The following is a 27,754-nucleotide window of genomic DNA, read 5'->3' as shown; positions in this document are numbered from 1 at the left end:
ATGCGCCCGGATGGTAGAAAGCAAAGGCCTCAGCGTAGGGAGAGGGAATGTTACAGGGAAGGTAGGCAGTCTGTATTCACTCCAAAGAGGTATGGGTCAAGGATTGTTGCAGGAAGCGGGTTGAAGACTAGGATTGCTAGAAGGGTCATAACCCATAAAGATCTAATTAGGGAAACAATTTATCATTGATCAGTGCTATAAAAAAGATACGAATTTCCAGCCGGGTGTGCACGCCTGTAATGCCAGCTACTTGAGAGGCAGGAGGATCACATTCATAGCCAGCCTCAGCGAGACCCTGTCTCTAAATAAAAATACAAAACGGGGATGGGGATGTGGCTCAGTGATTTCAATGGCTGCCCCCCCCCCCAAAAAAAAAAAGAAAGAAAGGAAAGATACGAGTTTCCTAGGAGAGAGAGAAGGTCGTAACCACTCCAAAGTTGGCACACAAGGTTTGAAGAAGCAGGAAAGCACCTTCAAGACTGAAAGCTATTTTAAAGAGACAGGTCCTTTGGCTGCTTAAACCTAGGGCATCCATCTTGTTCTTTATTCTAAAGTGAGCCTGATATCAAAGACCCAGGCCTGGTGGACGAAGGCATTCTGGAGTTGAAAATGGGCAATTGGAATCAGGTGTAACTACTAAGATGACTGATGGAAGAATTCATCCCCTGGGCCTGTTTGCTGTGGGAAAACTGGGAGTAACATTTTCCTCATGAATGGTGAAAAGGCTGGTTTTTGGGCACATCCCTCCAAGTATGTGGAATTAAGTGTCTAATCTCTAATGAGGTGTCCAGAAGAAATGACATTCATGTATTATTGTTCACTGCACAATTAGTTAATTCACAGTTGTCTTGAGGGTCTGAGCTTCTCATTTTCTCCTTGCTATCCCCACACACATGCTTTTTTTTTTTTTTTTTTGGTAGATGGACATCAAATCTTTATTTTTATGTTGTACTGAGGATGGAACCCACTGCCTCACATGTGGTAGGCAAGTTCTCTACCACTGAGCTACAACCCCAGCCTCATACAGTTAATCTTTGGGAGTTAGATCTCTAAATACTAAATAGCTCCTGGAAACAATTCTCATGAGAGATCTTGGTACAGTGTTTACAAATTACAGTTACTTTGCACCTCTCTTGGAACAGAAGTTCTTTGGTCTCCTGAGAAAGGATACCTCTAGATAAAGGCAGGGGTGGGGGGTCAGCCTATGGTGTGGACTTTAAGGGTAGAAACAAACTTGCACCATACCAAAACTAAACTCTTTCATTCAGGTCCCTGATTGCTCCAAGGGGGTTTTAGGACTTGCTCAGCTAGCTTTTAGGGTGATGTTAGGATGGGAGGCAGGGGAAAGTCACCCCCTTTTGGCAGTACTGAGGGTGTGGCCACTTCTTTGGGTACAGAGGAGGTCCTAGGTCAAGACCCCTGGGGCAGCATTGTTAGCAAATAATTTGCCCTCTGGTGGCCAGAGGGTACTCTTGGTAATGCAGTAGGGGCTGTTCTGTGGGGAAGGGTAATGTAACTCATCACCAGATCTGTGGGGGATGCTGTGTGGGCAAGATGACTCAACCTTTCAAATTGTCTGCTTTTGAGAGAATTCTCTTCCTTGGGTAAGTGGGGAAACTGCACTGTGGTTTTTGCAGGCTTAAAAAATGCCCCCCTCCCCTTTCAGTGAGTCAAATAATGAAACAGCATACATTTTCCCAGTTAAAAATGTCTCACTAAATGCAGAATGGTTGGTCCAGGTGTCACCAGGCTTTCTGTACTGCCCTAAGAGATTAGGTGAAGGGAGCTGTGCCCAGGTAATGCAGTCTGAGTCTTCTATGTTGGGCAAGGCAGCCTCCCATGGGACATGAATAACAAATAACTTCTATGAACTCATTTCTGAGTTATTGTACGTAGCTGAAATATATGGGTATTCATCTCCTGTCTAGTACAGCTGCTTTAATTAGAAGCCTTACATTAGAAATAGTTTTAGTGTTGAATTTATAGTTTTACAAACAGAATTAAGGACTGCATCCCCAGTGACTTTGCACATTTGATAGTTGACTCCAAACAGTAGCTTACAGAAGCTGCTTGTCTTTCTTCAATTATTGTGACATTAAGGTGGGGTCACAGGAAAACCCATTTTATTTCTTAAAGCTGTGTATTTCTTAACATTGAGGCAGCAAAAGAAATGCGGAAATGGCTTTTGAGCAGGAAGGTAGGAAAAAAACATCTTGCAGCATTTGTAAGTTGTAAACTCACATTACTTAGGTTTTAGTTTGCTTCAGCTTTTATGTAGCAAAGTCAGGATGGCCAAGACTAAAAATGACTCATTTGACAATTACCTCAATTTCTGAATCACTCCAAATGCTTAGTCAAATCCTAGTTAACTGGTGTGCCACAAGAATGAGTCGCCCTGTGAGCAGAGTTTTATTGTAACCTTGCTGAGGGTTTCTGTGAGATGTTTATGAGTTTTATTTGATTAAAAACTTAGAGAACATTGAGTTGTCATTTTTAATTAATTGTGGAACAGATAAAAATAGAGCTGATAGAATGTATTAAAACCATTCTTTTTTTATTTTCAGTTGGACACAATACTGTTATTTATTTATGTGGTGCTGAGGATCTAACCCAGGGCCTCTCGTGTGCTAGGTGATGGCTCTTCCCCTGAGCCACATCCTCAGCCCAAGACCATTCTTAATACCATATTAGTTTCTGGAACTCACATTTTACACTATAGCCAGGCTTAGACTGAATAATTGAGTAGTCTAATTATTTGGGTCTCTCTTTTTTTTTTAAGTTTTTATTTATATATTTATTTATATTTGGTGCTGAGGCTTGAACCTAGTGCTTCATATTTGCTAGGCAAGCCCTCTAACACTGAGCCACAACCTCAGCCTTACTTGGGTCTCTTAAAGAAGCTGTTGGGGAGAAGGTGAGCTTGGGCTGGTGGTGGTGTGCAGCCTCTGCTGACTCTTCCTGCCTCCTGGTGTGGCTACTCAGAGATAGGGGCCCTGGTAGGGCTGCAAAGCAGTGCCATGAGACCACGCCCCTGCAGTGGTTTGTGCGGCTCTGCACGTAGGAGGGAGAGCTGGGCTGCAGTACCTCTGGTGGCCTCTGAGAATCCCCCTCATTTGGTCCATAGGCAAAACTCCTGGGAAGCTCTAAGCCTCTCTTTCCTGGTGCCAGCAAGCAGTGTTTGGAATACAGGCTGGGGCTCTGGTACCACCAGCTCTATATACTAGGGCACTGAGGTTGCTGATTATAGCATTTCAGAGTATGGACCAGCTTAGGGGAACTCTGCTGGCAAAAAAATTCTCTGAAGGGAATCCCATCCCTTCCAAACATCTTTAATTGATCTACAGTTCATATTTCTTAAACTTTAAACAATGTTTAAACTCTGGAAATTAGTGCAAGAAAATTTGCCTCAGCAGTGTCAGTCATGACACATAAAATGCAGAGTCTGTCATATCCATTTTGGAGAGGAGCCCAGGAGTTTTGATTAAGAAGTAGGGAAGTAGAGACTTAAATCCTGCTATCCTACCCTTTGGTAATTAACATTAGAGAACAGACTAACAAATATCACTTATCAGCTGGGCAAACATTTTTCAAGTCTGACAGTACCAAGTATTAGCAAACATGTGGGAAGGCAGGAACTCGCAGAACTGGTTGGTTGAAAGTTGATACAAAGACTGGGGTTGTGGCTCAGTGGCGAAGCGCTGGCCTAGCTCATGCAAAGCTCTGGGTTCAATCCTTAGCACCACATAAAAGTAAATAAACAAAAATAAAAAATAAAGGTATTGTCCACTACAACAGCAACCAAAAAAAAAAAAAAAAGAAGAAGAAGATACATGCAATTATTAGGTTTAGTAAAATAGAAATAAACATTCTCCATAACCAAGAATTCCATTTCTGGGACATATAGAAGCTCACCATACTATGAGTTGTTATAGGAGACATACTTTGTTGTTATAATATTAATAGGGGAAATTGGTTTAATGCCCAGGGCAGGTGGTTAGCTACCAGTAAGGGAATACATAAATGATCTCTTTGTGCAATGGGCTGGTATGGTAGTTCACATGAACTAGCTGGATCCTTATACCAACTGGATGGATCTTAAATGTACCGAGTGAGAAAGAAGTTATTCAGTGATATGCACAGTACTCACTTAGGATATTAAAAATGGCCAGTATATAGATAAACTGCATGAACTTAAATGAACTAGGAATATACAGAATTCATGTTAGTGATTTGGGTGCCAAAATTAACAATAAGGACTAGGGATGTTAAATAGGAAGGCTTAGAGGAAACTGGAGCGGGAAGAAAAATGAACTGTATAAAATTGTTATTTTTAGAAAGTCTGAGGAAAATAGAACTCATTGTTAATGGTCAGTTCTGGGTGGTAGAAAAACATGTTAGGGATTTTTTTTGTTGTTATTGTTTTGTTTTGTATTTTCCCTCCCTAATTAAAAAAAATCCAAAATAATACAAGTAAACCTGTAAAAGCTGCTTTAGGGGAGACACTGGTGCTAACTAGGTCAGTACTCTTGGATAGCTGTCACTGCTTTTTCTCAAGTCCTGTCCCCTACCCCAACTGTGGTGTAAGGAATCTCCTTTAAAAGCTGAACCTCACTTTATTCAGGCCATAACCCTGGCTTTAGAGGTCTCTAAACCAGGGTCCCAGGTTCCTGGCAGCTTCCAGAGTTTGGGAATCATGCCTAGAAGCACTATCCCATTGCTTAAGCTTATTAAGAATGCACCATGTGCCAACACAGCAAAAGCTTCTCCCAAAATTTCCACCTTCAATGCTCTGCTCTGGCCATCTAGGATAGAACCAGGGAATCCTTGGCATTTGAGGGCATCAAGTGTTCTGACTCTGGACTTCCTGTCCGAAAACGAAAACTGAGTGGTAGTGGTCTTTCATTTAACATCAGTTTTTGTGGGTTTTTTTGCCCTATTCCACACTGTAGTTTGAAATAGTTCCTTAGGCTCCTGCTGATAGGTTTATGTCACTTGTTCTAACCCCGAAGAATAAAAGAACATTGTCATCTGCCTCCCCTCATCCCCAGCAGGAGAATTTTTCTTGACCCTACAAATGGGTTCATTTTTTGTTTAGCTGATAACACTCAGATGTTGCCTTCTGTTACAGGCCCTGCTTGAGGTAGAGTGTAGACTTCAGACTGAGATCTCTTCGCTAAAGGAGATTTTATTGTCTGTACACAAACACATTGCTGTGTTTTAGGATGGAACAGACCTTACCAGAGTCCTGTGGCTAGCTCATCACCCAGGTTGTTTCCATAGTCAGTCTTGGAGACTCTTCTTCCCTTTTCCATCTTGAGAAAGCAGGCTGACCTGAATACCAGCATATTATGGTACAAACCTTTCTGTTGGATGCTGGAGTTCTGAAGAGTTGAGAATTAAAAGCCCTTCATGCTGGCATGGAAAACATGAGGAGCTTTTGGATGTCAGAGCAAGGAACTCTTGGACCTCCCAGCAATATTTGAGGAAGAAAGTGGGCTTGAAGTGCCATCATTATTGGGTTGGTCTGTATGATGAGGTTGGTATTGAAGCATAATTGGTACAGAGAGCCCTGCTGATTGAAAATTGGCTTAAACAGATGAAGACTAATAGGCCAAGTTAGTTTATTAGGGCAGAATGATTTGAATCATTGTGAAATGTAGAGTTGATGGAGTGAAGCATGAATCTTTTCCAGCATGACCTGACAATAGTGCTGCCTGCAAGAAGCAGAGCATTTGCTATTTTTTTATATGGTTCTACCCTCTGGTTTTTGAGGAATGGTCAAAGAATTGTCTCTGGCACAAAGGAAACTAATATAAGAGACAACTAAGATGAGATGGGAAAGGGTAGAATTGGGCACCTGGAGTTAAGCTGTGCTGTGCCTGCTACCACCTGTTAGCCCAGACTAAGCCCTCAAATGGTGTCTCATTTCTCACAGAGGAGAAATGGCTCTGAGGAAGATCCTACTGCAGGGGCTCAGGCTCAAGAGTAAGCCTTTGCCAGTACCTGGGCATGGTGTTTGCTGCTATCAGGGAACACATCAGGCTTCCATTCTCAACTGGAGGTTGGCTTTGCATGTCTGTGCCTCCTGAGGAGGAGGATGCAGTAGTGAGTCAGACTGGCATGGGTGGGGCCGCATGTCCTGGCAGACACTGTCCAGGCAGCCGGCAGGCAGAAGAGGAACATTTCCCAGAGGTACACCCTAAGAAACCAGGGCTGCTTTCTGGGGCCAGGGGAGATCCTAGAGGATGTTTTACCAACAACTCTAGGTGAGAAGTGGGAGGGATAGGCAGTTTGTGTTGGAAGCAGAGGATCTTTTTTGGAGAGTCAGGAGGGCTCCAAGCAAGCTCTTTTTGACTGCTGGTGTGTAAATCTACTAAAATTCCAAACATATTTTCATTTCTGTACTTAATAGCAAAAAAGTAGAGCTTATAGACTTCAGATTTAAATTTGAGATGATGAAATAGGGTCTGTTTGACGCCAATATATAGTGCTAATGGCATTATCCTGGTCCTGGAGACAGCCCTGCTATACCAGAACATCCTTGTCACAAAGGTACTGTGCTTGAGAGTAGACTAAACAGGAAAAGAAATTTGTTGGATTTGGGCATGGAACTAACAGACTTTTGGCATGGAATTGTCCTTTGGACTGTATTACTTTTTTTTTTGGCCTCAAGGTTCTCAGTGGATCAGGGTTGACCTTCCTAAGTCATTGAAAGTGGCCTACAATGCTTCTGTGGTTTAGGGCCCAAGGCCTCTGCCACATTTAAGCAGAATATTTTCTGAAGGAGAGAGCAACAGTTAATACCTGGAACTTCATATTTCTTTTAATTCCAACAATTTTATAGGTGCTTGTAAATATATTACTTAAATAAAAAGTATACGTATAATTCTTTAATAAAATTTCTAACATTAAATATTTTTATAATAAGGAAAAGAAAAAAATTTGCTGTAGTTCTGCCACCCAGACAACATACTGTTAAAAAAAAATTTGGTATATGTCCCAGACAACATACTGTTAAAAAAAAATTTGGTATATGTCCTTTAGACCTTTCATGAATGTTTAACTTGGTATCCCTTTCCCACGGTGGGGGACTAGGTTCTTCCATAGAGTAGTGGGGTGTTAGTAAATCACAGGTTAAAGAGACTTCAGGGTGAGGTGGTTTTGGGGTGTTGGGAGTATAGCATCCCAATGGGAACCAGTAAGACCTCACTTTTAACTTGTGAATTTTCTATTAACAATTAGAATGCTTCTGTAATTTTCTCTGTATCATAGCTGAACCTTTAGGAATAGCTTCTGCTCAGACACCTGATTATTAAGGTAACTTTCCCTTTACCCCTAAGAGCTTTAGTTACACTCGGCTTTTACCTTAATCCTTGTACAGTTCTCCAGGGCAAACCTTATTCAGCTCTGAGCGATGTATGCAAGTGGGGCCAAGGAGCGGCCAAGGTGCTGAGCCAAATAAAGAGGGATATATCACCGAAAACCCAAGCCCAGGGAACCAAAGGTATGACTTGATAATGAAGTGGCCCCAAGCTAGTCTTTGAAGGAAGACCAAAGGTCTAGAGGAGAGCCAGTTGATGGGTTTTCAGGAGAATGGAATGAGTGACTCTGTCACACTCATCCAGATCTTGTGTTCTTCACAGTACAGTCTTTGGACTGAATGACATTCTGTGGAGGCTACAGCAAGGCCTTTGTGTTCTGGTGGCCTGATGTGCCAACTCAATGATGTTCCCTTAACAGCCAGATTTTCCTAAGCCCAGCTGGGAGCCCTGAAGGCTTATGAGCCATGCCTCAACCATGAGTGTAGATCAAGGGGCCCTGTTAGTAATTTAGGAGTTCCTCAGACTTGGGGAAGCTGGAGAGGAGGTATAACTTTCAGAAAGGCCTTAAATTAGACAGAAGGTCATCACACTGAACTGCCTCCAAGTACTAGAAGCCAGGAGATACAAAACCAATTAGTCCTGGAGAAGAGGACTGACTTTCTTTTTGGTACCTAGTATATTAGAGGGGTAGGAAAAGCTAATTGAAATCAACAGTATATTTTCCACCAGGAATAGTTAGCTAGTATCTTAGTTCACTTTAAGAGTTTTCAGTTCTGAGCTGGGCATAGTGACTCAACACCTGTAATCCCAGCCACTTGGGAGACTGAGGCAGAAAGATTCCAAGTATGAGATCAACCTCAGAAATTTAGTGAAGCTGCCTCAAAATAAAAAAGGGGTGTAGCACAGTGGCACATGCCTGTAAACCCAGCAGCTTGGGAGGCTATGACAAAGCCACACTTGACTTTGGTGAGGTGCTTAGGAGTGTAGAGGTACCTCAGTGGTAGAGTGTCACTGGGTTCAAACCCCAGTACCACTGCGGGGGGAGGTGAAATTTTAAAAATTCAGTTTTATAGTTGAAGGCTTGTAGCTATCAGTTTTCCATGACTGGTCACCACTGGTCACAAAGCTCATTGGTCCTTCACCAAGCCTTCTTGGAGATGGCAGAGGTGGTTTAGATGCATGCTGTCCCTGAGTAAGGGTCCTTGATTTGAGGCCCTGAGATTTGGGGAAAGGTGGAGCAGGGCTAAGGATAGGCTTATTCCTAACCTTTGGCCAGAGCCTTTTTTAGAGTAGCCCTTGTTCTGAGGACTTTGAGAAGGATGTCTGGCTTCTGGTTCACATCCTTCCCTGATAGTTCTTCAAATGCTGCCCAAAATCCTCCTCTTGATTTCTGTGCTCTAATCAGCACTGGAAGCTTCTCCTGAATTCTTCAGACTCTAATCAGGTAACTCACTGGCTCAGTGAGTTTAGTTGTAGGTCAGTAATAAAGTAAAGCAAAGGTCAGGACAATTGTAGGGATTATGACCTGGGCTGGTTAATTGCCTGGAACAGATGGTCCTGTTGTTGAGAGGCAGCACACTTGTCAGACTTAGAAAGAAAGGGAAGCAGGTGAAACATTAAAAATTAGTTGGGGAAACATCATTTCCTTATTGGGGCTATCTTATTAATATAGTTGTAAAAATTTGACATTACCTTGTGTGTGTTACTAGGGATTGAACCCAGGGCCTCACATATGCCAGGCAAGTGCTCTGCCACTTAGCTACGCCCCCCAACCCATTTGTAGTGACTTTCTCTATTTTTTGATACCAGGAAGTTAACCACTTTATCAAAGGCACTTAACCACTGAGCTACATCCTCAGCCCGTTTTTTGTTTTTCAGACAGGGTCTTTCTAAGTTACTGAGGCTGGCTTCAAACTTGCAATCCTTCTTCCTCAGCCTCCCAAGCCACTGGGATTGCAGGCATGCACACTATTTGCCCAGTTTGTAGTGACTTTAAAACTGAATCAGTACCATTGTGATTATCCTTGGTTTTATTTATTTATTTTTAATATTAGTTGTAGATGAACACTTTATTTTTATTGTTTATTTTTATGTGGTGCTGAGGATCGAACCCAGTGCCTCACATACGCTAGGCAAGCACTCCGCCACTGAGCTACAGCCCCAGCCCTATCCTTGATTTTAATTTTATTGCTTTGCATACATATGAAACTTCTCAGACCAAAACTAGGGGTGTGTGTGTGTGTGTGTTTGTTTGTTTGTTTGTTTCTTTAGAATCCTGAGTTGAGATATTTTGCATTCAGGGTTCTCTTTCTAGTTAAACTTTTCTTCCTGTTGATGGGGACTACATTTTGTTCCTACTATTACCTTGTAGGAGCTGAAGAATAAACTTAGATGGCACTCTGAATAGTGAAAGCAGCTAGGATTCTGGAGCTAAGACTTACTGGGCAATGGTTGTTTCCACAACCAGGGAGATTGCTTGGGTTTGGGTGAGGACTGTAAAGGGGCTATGTGGGTGCTTCACACCAAAGCAGATATTTGTAGCTTTGAGACCGCTTACCATACAAAGATCTATACTTATTAAGGAGCTAAAGTATGAGGTACAAACAAGTTGTGTGTATCGCTGGAAGATTGGTTACAACTTCCTTTTGAGAAAGTTCCTTCAGTGCATGTAAAATGGTGTTATTTATAGGGTTGGTGGGAAAGCCATCAAAAGTAGATTCCAGCCCAGTGTAAAAGAGACCTGCTTACTCTGAGTCCCTGGGAAGGACATGGATTTGGTTTTTAATTTGTTCATTAAGGTTCTTCCCATTTGCTCACAGTTGTGAGAACTCTTTGCCCAGTTTGAAAAATGCCCACATAAACAGAGCATGTCTGGCCTCCCTGTGGCTTGTGCACAAAGCCTGCTTATTGAGTTAATGTGTAAGCAGGAGATATCCTCCTGTGCCAAGTGGCATATTAACCACTTCTCAATCTAATTGCTCTCTCTCCAATTACCTCCGTCCCAGGACCTCAGAAGAAGCCTCAGCAGCCATGTCGAAGCCCCATAGTGAAGCCGGGACTGCCTTCATTCAGACACAGCAGCTGCACGCAGCCATGGCTGACACGTTCCTGGAGCACATGTGCCGCCTGGACATTGACTCTCCACCCATCACTGCCAGGAACACTGGCATCATTTGTACCATTGGTATGTGGGTGTGTCCCTCCCTCAAACACGGACTTCATGTGACAGTGGCTAGTTCTCTCCTGAAGACTAAACAAATGTTGTAGCACATAGGTGCTCAGTGAGATACTACATAGATTTCTTTTAAAAAATATTTTAGTTGTCAATAGGCCTTTATTTTTATTTTTTTATATGTAGTACTAAAGAATTGAACCAGTGCCTCTCAAATGCTCAGGATGCGCTCAAACACTGAGCTACAACCCTAGCCTGCTACAAAGATTCTTGTGGGAACTGGGGTCAAAAGAAGTTGCAATAAAGTATCCTGTATTTTCTGCTATAGGCAAAATTTAGAGGATGTCCTTCCTTTTTTTTTTTCTTTTTTTACTCAATGCCTTTATTTTTATGTGGTGCTGTGGATCAAACCCAGTGCCTCATACATGCTAGGCAAGCACTCTACCATTCAGCTATAATTCTAGCCCAAGGGTGTTCTTTCTCAGCAGATCTTTATAAGAACATCTCAGAGACCTAGTAAATATCATTTTGACATGCTCTGTGCCACCAAGGTACTATGGTTGGAAGTCTGGATGAGCTTCAGGGAGGGCAAAGAGGGCTGGCCAAATCTTCCTTAGGCTTTCCTTTTTAGTTAGGAGCCTGCAGAATTTGAAGGAAATGGGAGGAGTGTACTCCAAAATCAAGAAAGTAGCTAGCATAGTAGTAGTCTTTTATGCACTTTTCACTTTTCAACTTGTCTAGGGGAGGAAACATTTAGGAAAAAAAAAAAAATTAAGATGTCAAGACATTTTAAGAGCTTAAGCAAATTTATTGTTTTCCTACTTGTACATCCTTTTTCCTATTATGGCTCTAATTTTTTTTTTTTTTTTTTTTTTTTTTTTTGATAGGCCCAGCTTCCCGATCAGTGGAAATGTTGAAGGAGATGATTAAGTCTGGCATGAACGTCGCTCGTCTAAACTTCTCTCACGGAACTCACGAGGTGAGGCTCAGGTGGATAGTGAGGTTCTGCGGACAGCTTGTAGGAAGCAGAGAGGGAACGTCACATTTGTTTAGCCACAGTAGACCAGGCATGTATGAGTCTTGAGTTTTACTGTGAATGAGACATTGTCTTTACTGGCCCGTCCCTATTCTCCTCCCCATCTCTACTGGCCAAGTCTCCTTAAGCAGACAAAACCTGATTTGTCACTGGCCGTAATTCTCCCATGTACCTAGGCTACCAGTAGCACTCACAAAGGAAGGCATGGAAAGGCACTCCTAGAAACTCCTCTCCTGTGGTGAGCTGTGGTGTCTTGGCTACAGCACTATGTCCACTGTTGCAAGTTAGGAACCAACTCTCAAGCACTAACACTATCTGGCATGTGATAGTCTACACTCAGCATTGTTTTCACAGCTACCCCTTGCCAAGGGTCCTGATGTGTTAAAATAACCAGTCAGCACTCCTCAGGAGCCTGGTGGGAATGGGGCTTTACTTAAACTAGGACCAGGTGGCAGCTGTTGGGAAGGCTCTGTTCCCAAGTTTGGAAGAAACTCATTCTGAGCAGTGGGGAGTAGGAATGGTGCAGTGAGATGGGCTGCTCCCTGAGAGATTGTGCCTTTTTAAAACCTTCAGACTTGACATGGATTTCCCATAGTCCATGGGATCTCATCTCATCCTGTCCTTGATGGACCATTGATGAAAAAAAGGAAGCTTTACCCTGTCTTTGCTTCTATACTTCTATTTAGAGTAAAGAAAATGCTACCCTGTGAGGTCAAGTGGTAAGGGGGTTGCCCTCTGGCCTTTGGAAATTGGTATTAAGTTTGGACTAAAAATAAGTCCTCACGAACAGCAATCCAAGAAGTGAATTCCTCCTTTCTGGGAACATGAGACTCTTCTTCATAGACTTCCAAACCATGTTCCATAAACAGCCTATGGCCTGGCGGAGGCTTACCCTCAAATGTCATGAGAGCTAGACCTGGTCCAGCAGACACCTAGGCAGGTTAAGCATGACTTTGTTGACATTCTGTAATTGTTCAGGAGGGGACTTTTCAGCAAATCATCAGGAATTAACTATAAATGATACCTTAGCTTAAAGATAATGCAAAAGGTAACAGTGGCTGGGCATGGTGGCACACACCTAAAATCCCAGTGACTCTGGAGGCTAGGGCAACAGGATAGTGATTTCAGTTAGCCTCAGCAAATTAACAAGGTCCTAAGAAACTTGGTGAGACTCAAAAATTAAAGGTAAAAAGACAACAATGAAGATCTGCTCACCATTGATCTCCCCTGCTGGAGTCTGTCACTGTCTCCCCATGCAGAAGAGGGAACAGAAATAGATTTTGAGAGTTGACCTTTGATGAGGCTTTATGACTCCTTCCATCCAGTAAAATAACACCGCCCAGATCTGAAATGGCAAGGGCTAGTGGTATCTGCTTCATCTGCAGGACAGGGGCTGGCTTAGGAGAGGTGTTTGGAAATTATCCGTACTTGAACTCTGATTCCAAGATTAGAATTTTTTTTTTAAGTCTCTCTTATAAGTTTAATTTCAGGCTTTACATGAGATGAAGTTTTCCCTGAGATGTGGGTTTTGGAAACAGATCTGAAACTGTCCCAGTATTATGTAGTGACATGTAAACAGTTTTAATTTGGCTGCATTTTAGGACTCTTACTTCATGCCCACCTTCAACTAGAAACTGGGATGTACTTTTCTGCTCTTTGACAAGTTTAAGTACTCTTCTGAGAACTTTGAAATTGCTTTCTCTTGCTTTCTGATAGAGGGACATCATGTGTCTACTTCTGGTCTTCTGACAGCTTTGGCAGTATCTCTAGCCCCCACTTTTGGCAGTTCACATGGGCAAGATGTGTACTTGCTGAACATGCGCTTCCATAATGCCATGTTGGCTAGAAAATACTGACTTTTAAACAACCTAAATTTAGAGCCTTCTGAGCCTTCTACAAGGACAGCACTGATGGCTGGCTCTTAACCATTTGATAACATGCCAGCCAAACCACAGCCACCCACAGTGGGTGACAGCAACACATCTCCCAGAAACATACCAAAGATAACCCACATAGGTGATTTAAATAATACCTAATAATCTAATCATTATTATAATATACTGTTTTACCTCCCCCAGACATATTTGTCTTTTAAATAAATGCATATTTATTTAAAAGACTCAGTTACAAAAATGTAGTATACCACCGAAAAAAGTTAAAAGTTTTATAAAACCTTCAAGTTGTATAAAATAGAAAGTATACAGAAACATTGTCTGACATAATCCTTTAATGAAAGTTGAGAACAAAATCTAAAGTATAATTAAGAAAACTTCGAAATGCACTTATTCTAGGAAGCAGAAATCTCAAGGTAGATGAAATATTTCATCTCAAAACACTTGAAAAACAACCTAAAAGGGTAACAAGAAGGAATTGATCTTATATAAAGGCATAGCTTAATACAAAAGAAATTTGTCAGATTAAAAGTTGATGCTGTGTCCGGGGAAATAGGTAAACGGAAACTTCTGGAAAGTCTGATCAAAAATATGAAGATGCTGGGCTGGGAATGTGGCTCAGTGGAGAGCGCTTTCCTGGCATATATGAGACTCTATGTCAATCCCCAGCACAAAAAAAGGAAGTAGTTCATATACATTAGAAGAAATTTTTAAGGTCAAGAAAGACTTAATTTCTATAAATACAGGTGAAATTGATTATTTTCTAAGAAAATATATTTATTCAAAAGGTAGAGAATATGAGTAAACCCAATCACCTTAAAAAGTTGGAAAAGTGAGTATGACATCTAGCTTCCTTAAAAATGTTAAGAGACAAATGATGCAGAGCAAACCTAATGCTTTGTACATGCTAGGCAAGTGCTCTACCAGTAAGTTCCACCTCAACTCAAAGCAAAATGACTTTAATAGCTAAATTTTGTATCCTTCAAGGGACAGTTTAATCCTCCATTACACTGTTCCAGAGATTACAGAAGCACAGAAATCTCCCCCATGTTCTTTTAAAACCAATACACTGACAGGGACAGAAAGGGAAAGTATCAAAACCAGACTAACCAGGTTAGTACTAATGGTTAGTACTCTAGACCAATCAATCTTACTTAGAAAGATGGGCAGAAAGCATAACTAAAATTTAGCAATTCAAATCCCATAGTGTGTTAAAGGAATTTTATGACCCATGATCAAGAACATTTTATTTTAGGAGTGTAGAGTTCTACATTGGGATTAAGTAAGAATGGTCACTATAAGATTATGATGATAATAAGTAACATTTATTAAATAATGACCATATGCTTGACTCCATTCTGAATACTTCATGTGTTCTTTAACTCATATCAAATCAACTCTGAGGAAAAGGCATTTGACACCAGGGTGCATGGCGCATTCCTGTAATCTCAGCAGCCTCAGAGTCTGAGGCAGGAGATTACAAATTCAAGGATAGCCTCAGCAACTTAGTGAGGCCCTAAGCAAGTTAATGAGATTCTGTCTAAAAATAATAAGAAAAAGGGCTGGGGATGAAGCTCAGTAACTTTGAGGACTTCTACAAAACAAACCAGTGGGTCATTTAGAGTGTGAGTTCCAATCTGAGAATTTCAGACATAGCCTTTAGGCAGCACAGTCCTTAGAGATTAGGTTATGGCTCCAGCTCTGCACCAACCACCTGCAAATAGTAAGCAAGCCTGCTTGCAGTTGCTGCCCTCATGGACAAAGGTGTTTAAAGGATAAGGCCCATAAAGTGCTCAATTAAGTACCCCTGTTATCAGTAATGTGTCACAAGGATTATAGTATCTAAGAGCTCTTTTGACGTCTTATCTTGACCAAGTCTTTTTTTAGTCTAACAGTAGTGGCAAAGGGAAAGGGCTTTAAGGGAAGATTCAAACCAGGATTTATTGCAAGTGAAGGGGAATTCCTTCAGAAAAAAGCATCTGACCACCTTTTCCTATTCCTCTCTAATTAGAACTCTAGAATGTGATTATGTAACCAGGTTCATGTGACCTTAGTAATGAATTATTTAGCTTGGACCACTTTGAGCTTAAGTCAACAGCTTTCAGTTTGAATTGTAGTTGGGATCACTAGAAAAAAAGCACAGAACCTGATCCTAATAGCTAGGGAAACCTTGTCCAAACACAAGTCTTGGGTCTTTTGCTCCAGTTTTCTGCTTTATTTGCTTAGGGTTCTCAGTGAGTCCTAGGGACAAGAGAACAGTTGAAGAAACACAGATGAGATCTGTTCAAACCCTTGGCTTTAGTGGGTTTTTGTTTTTGTTTTTGGGTACCAGGATTGAACTCAGTTTCACTTGACCACTAAGCCACATCCCTACCCCTATTTTCTATTTTATTAGAGTCAGAGTCTCACTGAGTTGCTTAGCACCATGCTGAATTGCTAAGGCTGGCTTTGAACTCTTAATCCTCCTTCCTCCGCCTCCCAAGCTGCTGGGGTTACAGGCATGTGCCAGTGTACCTGGCCTCTTTAGTGGTTTTTGGTTGTAGTATTCTGAACATTCCCAAGACTGGTTTAAGGCTGAGGACATTAAAGGGAGTATATAGAGGATGCCCAGTATATAGACAGAATAGAGGATGGTGGTAGAGGTCTGGAACTTCCACAGGCTTTTCTAAGTGATCAGCTTCAGCTCTGGGGCAAGGAATGAGTTGGATCCAGGTGTGAGAGGACACTTATCTTCCACCTTTCTCTTAGTACCATGCAGAGACCATCAAGAATGTCCGTGCAGCCACAGAAAGCTTTGCTTCTGACCCCATTCTCTATCGGCCAGTTGCTGTGGCTCTGGACACTAAAGGACCTGAGATCCGAACTGGGCTCATCAAGGGCGTAAGTATCTTGGGGAGAAAGAAGGTAGCCCCAGAAATGCCTCTTTGATAGTCTGTATCTTGCCTAGATGCCTTGTTTTGGTGTGCAAATGAAGGTCTTGTTTTCTTCATTGTTTTAAAAAAATTTTTTGATTTAGTTTGCTTGAAAATGGTACTACAGAGGAGCTGGTTTTTACTCTAAAAGCCACTCCCAAGTGTCTCTCAATTTGAGGAGCAATTTTTTCATATCTTTCTTCCCCCCATCATTGAGTAGTATGACATCATTCTTTCTCTGGATTATTCCCTTGAAATCTATGAAGTTAGGGAATAAGAGCATTTATTCAAGAAGATAAAAGTTTTCATATTACTTTCATCTGAGATTTGAACATTGTTCCCTGGGGGAAAGAACTTTTCTGTTCCTGTCAGATGGTGGGTTGCTAGCTTCTGCAGTCTGGATTCTTACATTCCCTCTTGTACATGTACATAGAGCGGCACTGCAGAGGTGGAGCTGAAGAAGGGAGCCACTCTTAAGATCACTCTGGATAACTCCTACATGGAGAAATGTGATGAGAACATCCTATGGCTGGACTACAAGAACATTTGCAAAGTGGTGGAAGTGGGTAGCAAGATTTATGTGGATGATGGACTTATTTCTCTGCTGGTGAAGGAAAAAGGTATGTGTGGGGGTCAGGTTCTAAAAACATCCCATTTCTAAAGTTTCTTGATATAAGGAAGTCGGGAAGCAAGGCTGAATCAATACATTCTTAGAAATGCCTTTCATAACCCATTTATCCTCAAAAACCACCAGCCCAGCCTAATTGCATTCCTGCAACATATGAGAAGATTTCCTTTTTATTCATCCTTTATGCTTCTTGACTATCTGCTTGCTTCCTTCTATATTCCATCCATCAATATGATGTAAATAGGACTGTTTGTGCCTGGGAATGATAGCTAAAATTTAAATAAACTTTTTTTTTTTTTTTTTTTAGTTGTAGATGGACACAATATCTTTATTTTTATTTGTTTATTTTTATGTGGTGCTGGGGATCGAATACAGGGCCTCACACTTGCAAGGCAAGTGCTCTACCACTGAGCTACAATCCCAGCTCCTTAAGTAAACATTATATTTGGTGATGTATTTGAGTAATTTTAAAACAATTTTATGAGTAGGTGGTATTATCCTTACTTAGAAGTGAGGAAACTAAGGCACATAGACTGGCTCAAGGTCACACAGTTAGTGGACTTGGGATTTGGATTCTGGTTATGCTTCTAGTGCCTACTGTGTGCCTCTGAATGGAGAGAAAGGGCTTGCTGTCTGCTACTTGTCTTCCAGTTGAGATGTTCCCTCATTGCTCTGCCTCCCCTCCCTACTCTGTTTTGCATAGGTGCTGACTTTCTGGTGACAGAGGTGGAAAATGGTGGCTCCTTGGGCAGCAAGAAGGGTGTGAACCTTCCTGGGGCTGCTGTGGACCTGCCTGCAGTGTCAGAAAAGGACATCCAGGATCTGAAGTTTGGGGTTGAGCAGGATGTAGACATGGTGTTTGCATCTTTCATCCGCAAAGCATCTGATGTCCATGAAGTTAGGAAGATCCTGGGAGAGAAAGGAAAGAACATCAAGATTATCAGCAAAATTGAGAATCATGAAGGAGTTCGAAGGTAAGTCCCCAATCTTCCCCACTTCAGTTCCATTTCAGCATTCTGAAGGGCAAGATTTATCCTGTGACTACACTTGCCTATCAGAATGCAGCCTCCCAAGATTGATCTAGACTCATTGAATCAGAGTATCTTGGGAGAGCAGAATAATTGGTGTTTTTAAGTTTCTCATGGTTTTTCAGGTGAATGGGATGCTGGAAGCTTGGCATTGTTCCATGGGCCTGGGGACAAGCAGTGGAGTGGACTGGACTAGGTCACCAGGTCCAGGGCCATCATGCTCTACTCCTGAGCAGGAGCACTATCAGTGTTGGCTAGAATAGGGAAATAGCAGGTACTTAGAAAGGGCCTCCTTTTTGACATGTGGAAGCTTAGGGCCTTTTGGACTTCACCTAGAAAACAGCTGGCCTGGTGATCAGTCTAATTCTGGTATGGTTTGTTCAGCTCCCATTAGGGAAACATGGGTCCTCTCCAGGTTCAGGTTGCTCCACCTGAGCTTAACCATTTTCCCAGTGCTCACAAAGTAGAGTCAAATGAGTACGATCAGTTTTTAGTGACAGTGTCTTGGGAGGGTGAGAAGAGCAACCTCTAAGCCCACTGTTATGACCTTACTGTCCTTAACCTTTGTTTAGGCAATTTGAAATTCTCCTCTTTGCCATTCTGTTAAGCCATGGGTGCTAATTGACTTTGGCTCAAACCACATCAGGCAAAACCACATGGGAAGGAACCACCATAAAATGTTCAGCCTTCAAATGTTCTTGGCTAAATGAGGTTGTGCATTTTTGTGTCAGAAGCAATCAGCAGGCCTTGGGTTTACTTTCTTCCTTGGAAGTGGTGATTGGACAGTGAAGATTTTAGGGAGATAATCAAAGGGGCTCCTTATAGGAGGCAGACAGAGAGGGAAAAGGAGCCCATGGGATTTCTGAAGAGACCTTGTCCCTTCCCCCTGTTTCCCCTCAGTGAAGTATCCATATTGGAGTTGAAGAAGCCTAGCAGAATTGTTGGCCCATCCTGTGTGGCTGAGATTGCTGGAAAGTTTTATCTCTTCCACACACCTATGGTGACATTATATATGGATATCTATGTCAGAGAATCTCTGACATCTTCTGGTCAGTAGTTGTACTTGTGGCCCTTGCTCTCTTTATCTCTTCCCCATTTTCTCATCAGATTTGATGAGATCCTGGAGGCCAGCGATGGGATCATGGTGGCTCGTGGTGATCTAGGCATTGAGATTCCTGCAGAGAAGGTCTTCCTTGCTCAGAAGATGATGATTGGGCGGTGCAACCGAGCTGGGAAGCCTGTCATCTGTGCTACACAGGCACGTCCCCCCTCCTGTGTTCTCCTGTTCATTTTCACATGCTTGTATGGGAAAGTTGTAGAGCCTAGCCAGTCTCTTCCTATGTATGGACCCTGTGGCACTTAACATACACACTCATACCCCCACCCCCTGGTGCACTTACACAAGTTGTGCTCTATGAACCTACACACTATGTCCCAAGGATCAGCTTACAGTCATTTGTCTCTGAAGAGAGCACAGGCCAAGTCTTATCAATGCTTTGTCCTTTTCCAGATGCTGGAGAGCATGATCAAGAAGCCCCGCCCCACCCGGGCTGAGGGCAGTGATGTGGCCAATGCAGTCCTTGATGGAGCCGACTGCATCATGCTGTCTGGAGAAACAGCCAAAGGGGACTACCCTCTGGAGGCTGTTCGCATGCAGCACCTGGTGAGTAATTAGGGCCCACGCTGTGCCCTATGCTTCCAGCTGGTATGGAGGCAAGCTCTAGCACAGAGCTTTTTAGGCTTCTGCATCCTCTTAACCAGGGTCTTTCATGGTCCTTAGTCACTGCAACAAGAGTGAGGGGGTAGGGGTGCAGGGTGCCTCCTGGTTTGTTTGTTTGTTTGTTTTGTCTTCCCTTCACACACCCTCTCCTATTTCTGGAGGCATCCTCCATCAGACATCACAGTGTTTCTGTGGCTCCTTTCCTTGATTTTCAAGTCCTGGGGTACTGATATAGTACTTTTAAACTCTGGACAGTCCAGAGGGCCTGAGTGCCTCTGCCCTATTCTGAAAAAGGCCATGCTCCCAGCTGTGCTTACTGTTTGCCTTCTGATTCCCCACCTCTGGGCCTGCACTGGTGGGTGTTGCCCACATGAGCTGCCTGAGCTGGCCTTGCATGGTGCCTTCAGCATGGGATCTACTTTGATGTGCCAGACCAAAAAGTGACATCAAGTGACTAGTGGAAAGGCACTGAGCCTTGCGGGCTTTGGACTGAGAACTTCTGGGGAGATATGGGTGTTCTTTCTCCCTGAGAAGGAGTTCTTAGAGATTTCCAGCTTGGTTGTGTCCTTCTGCTGCTCTGCTTTTCAGAGATAAGAGTTCCAGTTCCTTTGTCCTGCTTGATCCCTCCCTGGAACTTTCCAAAGAATTAACTTAGGGATTAGTTTTTACGGCTGCTTGTGCCTGATAATGTAAGTGTTATGAATTAACTTTTTCCTGGTAGTTCTAGGTCAGTCTCTATAACATACACCTCAGTGAAATTTCCCCGTATCTGTTCCCTTTTTAGCCAACAAAGGAACCTTGCCCTTTAGCCCTTTGTATGATCCCCTTTTTGTCAGGTCCCCAAATAATTGAAAAAACAAACCAACTCTGTACTAAGTATCTCTTTTACTTTATATATATCCTGTTACTGGGCTTAAGTAGCCTTCTGGTAGTGAACTGAGTTCCTACCCAAGATTCTAGTCCTTGAGGCTATTGTTGGCATCCTGGTGAATTTCCCCATGTTGAAATGGGTAGAAACCTCATCCCTTTTTGCAGGGATGTTTCTGTAGCCTGGCCCTGGGCCATCCATACGTCACCCCATTTGTGTGATATGATTGCTGTTCCAGTGGTCAGATACTCTTGGCATATTCTCAAAGCTGCCCTGTGGTGGAAGGGTGCTCCTAAGTCTGTCCCAGATGAAAGTGCCTCTCAGCCTATCACCTCTGGAGCAGCCACCTTTCTGCATCTCTACATGTCCCCCCTCTATGTCTTGCTTAGTTATGTGACTTTCTGGCCTCAGGGGTTGGAGGCTGACCTTGACTTGATTTATTGAACTTTGAAACCAGATTGTGAGTACTGTATGTCTTTGGACAAGTCAATTAATATCTCAAGACCTTGTCCTAAAATGGATTAGCTGAAATATTTAATTATAACCTTAACATTAAATATTCCCTACAATTATTATTAAATATCATATCAAATCCTGTGTCCACATAATCTTCATATCTCCCATTACTTCAGTTTGTAGTTGCAGGTTACATGAATATAAAGCCTGAGTTTGAGCACTGGTCTGCTGACTTCAAAACCAGTCTTGTCTCCTGCAGCATTGTACTCTAACAGCAGATGAGGAGAGGTCTTTATTTGGGGACTGTAGTGAGGTCAGAGACTAAGATTCAGCTCTGGGTTCTGAATTCCATGTCATTTCTTCCATACCCTGGTCTTTCTGTGAATGGACAGACATCTTAGAGCTGCAAGGCTTGGATTGCATGGCACTGCTCAGAAGATAAGTTATGAGATCTAGGCCAGGTAGTAGCTGCTCCTCCAGGTGGTACAGGCCTCTCCTTTCTATCATCAGTTAACACTGGCCGCCACAGCCTCCCTTAACAATTCATGGCTTTCTCCTATGTCTAACCGATGCAATTCATGACCCATAGTTAAGAGCTAGGCAGTACCAGGTATGGTCCTGTTTCCTGTTCATGTCCACTATCCTTTGGGCTGCATGCACTCCATTCTTATAAAAAGAATACTTTTAACCTGGTATACCCTGGCACGCATCTGCTTATACTGCTGAATTAATAAGATGGTATTAGTCTTATCTACTGTTCACTAAGGTACTGGTAATGGCATTATAATCCTAAAGCTTAAATTTTCTTTCTTAGTCTTATCTGAGCAGGCAGTCTATAAATAACTTACTGGCTTTCTCATGACCATTTTAATCATTAGATTTTAATCAGATGTCTTGTTAAACATGTCTGCATGCTTCCACAGGCCTCCATATCTTCACATGGCTGTGCAAAGTGCCCCTCACAAGTTAGCCAGTTTCCCTTCTCCTAATTTGAGAATTCAGCTGTGTAGCTCTGGCTTTATGTTGACCCCAGCTTTGCAGCACTGTTCAGTCTGTTTCCATGGCAGGCCTTGGAAAATACACTTTATCCATGAGGTAACCCTGCCTCGTCCAGACAGCCATGTGAGAAAGGAGGCCCTGTTTCTTGCTATAAGCTGTGTCATGAGGCAGCGTGGTCAAGTCCTCTGCCAGGGAGTAGTGTGGGTTCAGTCTACGCATGTCTTTATGCCCAGCTGCTAGAACCTACCCACCATATTGCTATGGCTCTAACCAAAAAAAATCCTTCTAGGATGGAAGTCCCAGTTTCCCCTATATCAGAGGGGAAGAAACAGTTGAAGCACAAAATTTTCCATACCTCCTAGAGCAGGTGGACTTCCACCATTCTGCCTCTGTGTCTGCCTGAACAACAGATTTAACCTAAGGTTAAATCTTTCGTCGTTCTTACCTTCCTCTCTTATTAATTCCCCGTTCTATCTTTCCATGTGTTGTCTCTTGTTTGGTTTGTTTTTTTTTTTTTCCTTCTTTATCCCTTTTCCTTGCCCTTCCTTCTCCTAAACCTTACAGATAGCTCGGGAGGCTGAGGCAGCCATGTACCACAGCAAGCTGTTTGAAGAACTTGCACGAGCCTCCTGTCTCTCCACAGACCCTATGGAGGCCATGGCCATGGGCAGCGTGGAGGCTTCTTATAAGTGTTTAGCAGCAGCTTTGATAGTTCTGACGGAGTCTGGCAGGTAGGGCCCCAAGGGCAGGTACCACTATAGGATAACCAACTTCTTGCTTGCTCCAGCCAGCCCTGCACTTGGCCCTGGCATACAACCTCTTCTCATCTGCAGGAAGGCAGCCAGGGAGGTCATGACAGGGCAGGATCAAAGAGTCCTTTGTCTCATTAGGCATGGTAGAAGTCACAGGCACCTGGTGAAGGACTGCTTCCTGTGGAGTTTTGCTCTTGCTCATCTCCAAACCTCCAGTGACTATGCTCTTCTTTGCCTTTGTGCCCAGGGATATGTTCCTTGCCAGCTGTCTGTAACTTTTTCCCCACCCTTTCCCTTTGTGACAAAGCTCTGTCCCTCTGGACGGATATTGCTCCCCTAGATTGCCCGTGAGGCAGAGGCTGCCATCTACCACTTGCAATTATTTGAGGAGCTCCGCCGCCTGGCGCCCATTACCAGCGACCCCACAGAAGCCGCCGCCGTGGGTGCTGTGGAGGCATCCTTCAAGTGCTGCAGTGGGGCCATTATCGTGCTCACCAAGTCTGGCAGGTAGGAGGTGGCAGTGGCTCCCTGAGGATACCCTGGTCTGGTGGCACCTCTCCTTGGGGGTTCTGGGAGTCGTGCATTGAACAGTGCTCAGATGATGCTGAGTCAAGGTAAGGACTGTCTAGCTGCCACCTTCCCAGCTCCCTCAGTCCAGGATCCCAGCATGGGCAGAGTTCCTTCCTCAAGCCTGGAGGACTATAGGCAGCATTCAACAAATGTGTTTATCATTTGGATTCAAAGCAAATGATTCACAGTGAACTATTAAAAATTGCATAATGATGGATAGGCTCTAAGTACCAACTGCAAATGGTTATTTGATATTTAAAAGCTGGTCTTCTAGCTTTTAAATGGTGCACACCAATAATCTCAGCAATTTAGTGAAGCCATAAAGAACTTAGCAAGATCCTGTTTTAGAATTTAAAAAATGTGTGGGTGTAGTTCAGTGGTAAAGGGCCCCTGGGTTTAATCTCCAGTATTCTTCCTTTAAAATGGCATAAGATAGGGGCTGGGGTTGTGGTTCAGTGGTAGAGCGCTCGCCTACCATGTGTGGGGCCCTGGGTTCTATCCTCACCACCACATATAAATAAATATATTGTGTCCAATATAACTAAAAAAAAAAAAAAATTTTTTTTAAATAATAGCATAAGACAACCAGTTTTGTTTGAGTAGTTACTGTGTACTTTTAAAAAAAAATCATTTGGAAAATTAATGCTGTTCACTATGCCCCTATTTGGTACACTGGTTCCTATTTGCACCCCAAAGATGAGTCTGTCCTCTCTAGGAAAGGTTGCTATGCCATTTTGCTGGTATTCTTTGGAGTTAAGGTATACAGGCCTGTGGTTGGCCTTGGATTTGAGGTTCCTTCCTAGCCTGGGACATTGTCTTACTGTCTCTCAATCTTCTAGTCTGGGGAGTGTGCTCCTTGACCTCGACAGCAGGATGGGAAGTGTTTCCTGGAGGTCAGGGTAAAGAGGAGAGACAGGCAGTGCCCATGCACTGAGGATTGGCAAGTGGGCTTCCCAAAGCACCAGGGTACAGGGCCTGTGTGGATTCCCTCAGCAGAGGCTCCACGCTCTTGCCTAAACAGCCATTAGGATTGACCTTTGTGGAAAGGGCCAACCCTTGCTATTTGGCTATTTTTAGCTCTAGTCTTCTGGGATTTCACTCAGCTGGACTGGACTTCAAGAGCTATTTCTCCCTGAAGGATGTGTATGGAGGCCAAACTTGAAGCAGTGTTCTGCTATGATCATCTTAAATTTCCCTGACACCTGTTGTGTGTCCTCAGAGCTTGCCTTCTAGGGCCCAGTTCTTTCTGCAAGGTGCTCCCCAATTTCTGAAACACATCTGCATCTTATGTATAGTGTCAATGTTCAAGGAAGCAGTTGGCAGAGGAATTTCAGAGGTTCCTGGACATGCTTCCACACCACCATTCTGTTTTTGCCTTTTGTGTAGCACCCAGAGTTCTACCTGCTCACCTGGGTTCTATATTATATCATAGAACTTCTAAGTTTCCTTTTGATACTCAGGTTTGAACTTGAGGGTCTAAAGTCCAGTTGCTGGCACTACTTGGGGGACCTGGGAACCATGTGGGGTAGGGAAGGGGATATAACAGTTGAGAAGTGTCATGTTGTTGATTCCCCGAGGGCTGGTCACTCTGCTGCAGGGTGTTTTTTTAATATTTTAGTTGGACACGATATCTTTCATTTATATATTTTTATCAGTGCTGAGGATCAAACCCAGGGCCTCACACGTGATAGGCAAGTCGAGCCACAATCCCAGCTCTGTGCTGCAGTTCTTTGCCCCTTTTAAGAATCGGGTGCTTTTCACATGCTGCTTGGCTTGTAGCTGTTGGCTGGCAGCAAGAGCAATGGGTGCTGATGAGGTTGGGCCAGGGCTGCCTTTCTGTGCCAAATGGAAGAATTTAGAGGTTCTGGCAACCAATGGGCCATGTGGGTTAAATGGGTAAGACTGAGAATCCCACATCGGGATGATCAGCCAATGGGAGGGGATGGAATGGAGGGCAAATGGCAGCATAGCCTTCTGGAGGGGAAGATACAAGATTAGGAGCTCCCCAGCCTTGGGAGGCAGTTCCCTACTTTCCAAGGGAGGCGCGGGAAAAGCCCTTTCAGGCTGGCGAATTGAGTTGGATTAGAGTGAGCTACTGCTGAAGGCCATGTTGTGCTTCCTGGGAGGCTTCTGGGGACACTGTTTAATGGTCTCTTCCTGTTCCCATTGCATTTCAGGTCTGCTCACCAGGTAGCCAGATACCGCCCACGTGCTCCCATCATTGCGGTGACACGGAATCCTCAGACAGCTCGCCAGGCCCACCTGTACCGTGGCATCTTCCCTGTGGTGTGTAAGGATCCAGTCCAGGATGCCTGGGCTGAGGATGTGGACCTCCGAGTGAACTTGGCCATGAATGTTGGTGCGTAGCTGGGAGCAAGGGCTGGAGCTTAGAAGGGAAGGAGTGATTGAGCTCTGGTTTTTCTGAGATGATGAAGGTTTGGGGAATACAAACGGAGGCATGCAAACCCCATCCATTCTGGGACAAGAGGCCCAGCTGACTGCTCTTCATACTCAATGGAAATGTTTTTTCAGAATCCTCTCCCATCCTATAAAGAGAATGTAAGGGAAGAGGGCTCTTTGAGGGGTGGGGCTAAGCATCTTACTCCTTTTCTTTAGTCTCCTACTCTGGGGCACCAGGTGAAATTAATTGTCTATTACTTGGCATCTGCTTATTTATTACTGAGGTTTTCTTTATATAAAATTGACTAGGGCTACTGTATGGTGGAGTGGCGCACACAAAGATTTATGTGTTGATGTGGTCTTTGTACCCAAAAGCTAGGAGGTCATGGGATGAGATGAAGCAGCTAGCTCTGACCTTCTAGAGTATAAACTGAAAGATGTCCAAAGGTTCCTGCCAGCTCTGCCACCTGACCAGAGGTTACTCTCTTCCCCTTTCCCTGTGTGGTTGGCACCACCTTGTGGTGTGAGGGAGTAATTGTTCACCAGTTTTGACTAGTGGCTGCTGATTGCTTTTTTTTTTTTTTTAATACCAGAGATTGAACCCAGAGGTGCTTAACCACTGAGCCACTTCCCTGGTCCCTTTATATATTTTATTTAGAGACCTAGAGCCTTTCTAAGTTGCTGAGGCTGGCTTTGAAACCATGATCCTCCTGCCTCAGCTTCCTGAGTTGTTAAGATTACAGGCGTGTGCCACCAAGCAGGGCATGAGGGTCTCCTTCCATTTCCATGCAATTTCCCTTCTCTCTCCCTTTCCCTCCCACCTCTCATCCCTGTTTAATAGTTAGTCGTCTTCTCATGCTCTTCTTCCCTACTCTGTTCTTAGTTACTCTCCTTATATCAAAGAAGACATTTGGCATTTGTTTTTTAGGGATTGGCTAGCTTCACTTAGCATAATCAAGCAGGGCTTCTTGATGTGGGCATTTGCCTCAGGTTCATATCTGCTTGGCTTGGTTTTTATTCACCAATCTTTTTTCTTCAGGCAAGGCTCGAGGCTTCTTCAAGAAGGGAGATGTTGTCATTGTGCTGACTGGATGGCGCCCTGGCTCTGGCTTCACCAACACCATGCGTGTAGTACCTGTGCCATGATGATCCCTGGATCCCCTTCTGCCCCTGCCCTATCCCCTTCCCCAACCCATCCATTAGGCCAGCAATGCTTCTAGTGCTCACTCTAGGCTGTAGTGTGGCACTGGTGGGCTGGGACACCAGGGAAGATTAAGTCTGTTTTTAGACCCTGCTCGAGTGGGATAGCCAGAGCCTGGCTGCATCATGTGGTCCCACCCAAAAGGGGGCAAAAGAGGAACATAAGACTGGAGGCTTCCAGACCTATGGAAAGAAGGTGACAACTCCTTCTCCTCTAGTTAGTTCCTATAGAAAGTGGATGCCCAGAGAACTCCTAGCCCTGGCCTGGGGTCAGGAGACAGCCAGCTGGGGTAGGAGCTTAGGGTGTAGGGCAGTGATTCCAGTGTATGCAAATGGACCCTGACACTTATTTGCTTCCCCAACTGCCTCAGCCTCCCCCACTCCACCTTGTTGTGCACTGTGTTGTTCTCCTGCACTCCACTGGGCTGACGTTCATGCTGCAGAAAAACACTCCACCCCCTGCCTTCCATTTTCCCCACACTGCAGCCACCTCCAGGCCTGTTGCTATAGAGCCTACCTGTATGTCAATAAACAACAGCTGAAGCACCTGTTTCTTTATTCTGCTTGGTGGGGGCTGGGGGGTGGCTGAACCCTGCCCCCTGAGTAGGTGGAAATGGCCCTGTGGTGGGAGTCTTAGCTGCCTCTGCATCCTGCAGATGGGCAAGTGATCTAGGAAGGCAGTAGCTTACTACCTTGAGTTGCAGATTACCCCCAGCATACTGGAGACTGGGCTGGTTTTTGTCTAAAACTTCCCACCCGTGGGTAATGCCTTATTTGGGCCAAAGATGGGAGAAGGCAG

General features: G+C 43.7%; 1 protein-coding gene across 3 annotated transcripts in view; it reads left to right on the top strand.

The window, feature by feature from the left end:
- Pkm (pyruvate kinase M1/2) overlaps positions 1 to 27,501 on the top strand; it is a 28,682-nt gene extending 1,181 nt beyond the window's left edge. Inside the window, exons 2-12 of one of the 3 annotated variants that reach the window (XM_077799876.1) lie at positions 7,382 to 7,504; positions 10,328 to 10,506; positions 11,382 to 11,473; positions 16,171 to 16,302; positions 16,768 to 16,954; positions 17,666 to 17,936; positions 19,098 to 19,248; positions 19,501 to 19,653; positions 22,598 to 22,764; positions 25,533 to 25,714; positions 26,795 to 27,501. In XM_077799876.1, the coding sequence (XP_077656002.1) occupies positions 7,419 to 7,504; positions 10,328 to 10,506; positions 11,382 to 11,473; positions 16,171 to 16,302; positions 16,768 to 16,954; positions 17,666 to 17,936; positions 19,098 to 19,248; positions 19,501 to 19,653; positions 22,598 to 22,764; positions 25,533 to 25,714; positions 26,795 to 26,901 (1,707 nt within the window). In that variant the 5' untranslated portion in view covers positions 7,382 to 7,418 and the 3' untranslated portion in view covers positions 26,902 to 27,501. Of the gene's footprint in view, positions 1 to 7,381; positions 7,505 to 10,327; positions 10,507 to 11,381; positions 11,474 to 16,170; positions 16,303 to 16,767; positions 16,955 to 17,665; positions 17,937 to 19,097; positions 19,249 to 19,500; positions 19,654 to 22,597; positions 22,765 to 23,125; positions 23,293 to 25,532; positions 25,715 to 26,794 lie in introns of those variants that run through there. The other 2 variants (XM_077799874.1, XM_077799875.1) reach the window with 2 other exon arrangements.
- Positions 27,502 to 27,754: the final 253 nt, after the last annotated feature.

The sequence above is a fragment of the Urocitellus parryii genome, chromosome 6 (genome assembly GCF_045843805.1).
Source record: "Urocitellus parryii isolate mUroPar1 chromosome 6, mUroPar1.hap1, whole genome shotgun sequence".
Lineage (NCBI taxonomy): Eukaryota > Metazoa > Chordata > Mammalia > Rodentia > Sciuridae > Urocitellus > Urocitellus parryii.
The sequence above is the reverse complement of the archived record's forward strand: the minus strand, read 5'-3'. Positions and strand labels throughout refer to the sequence as shown.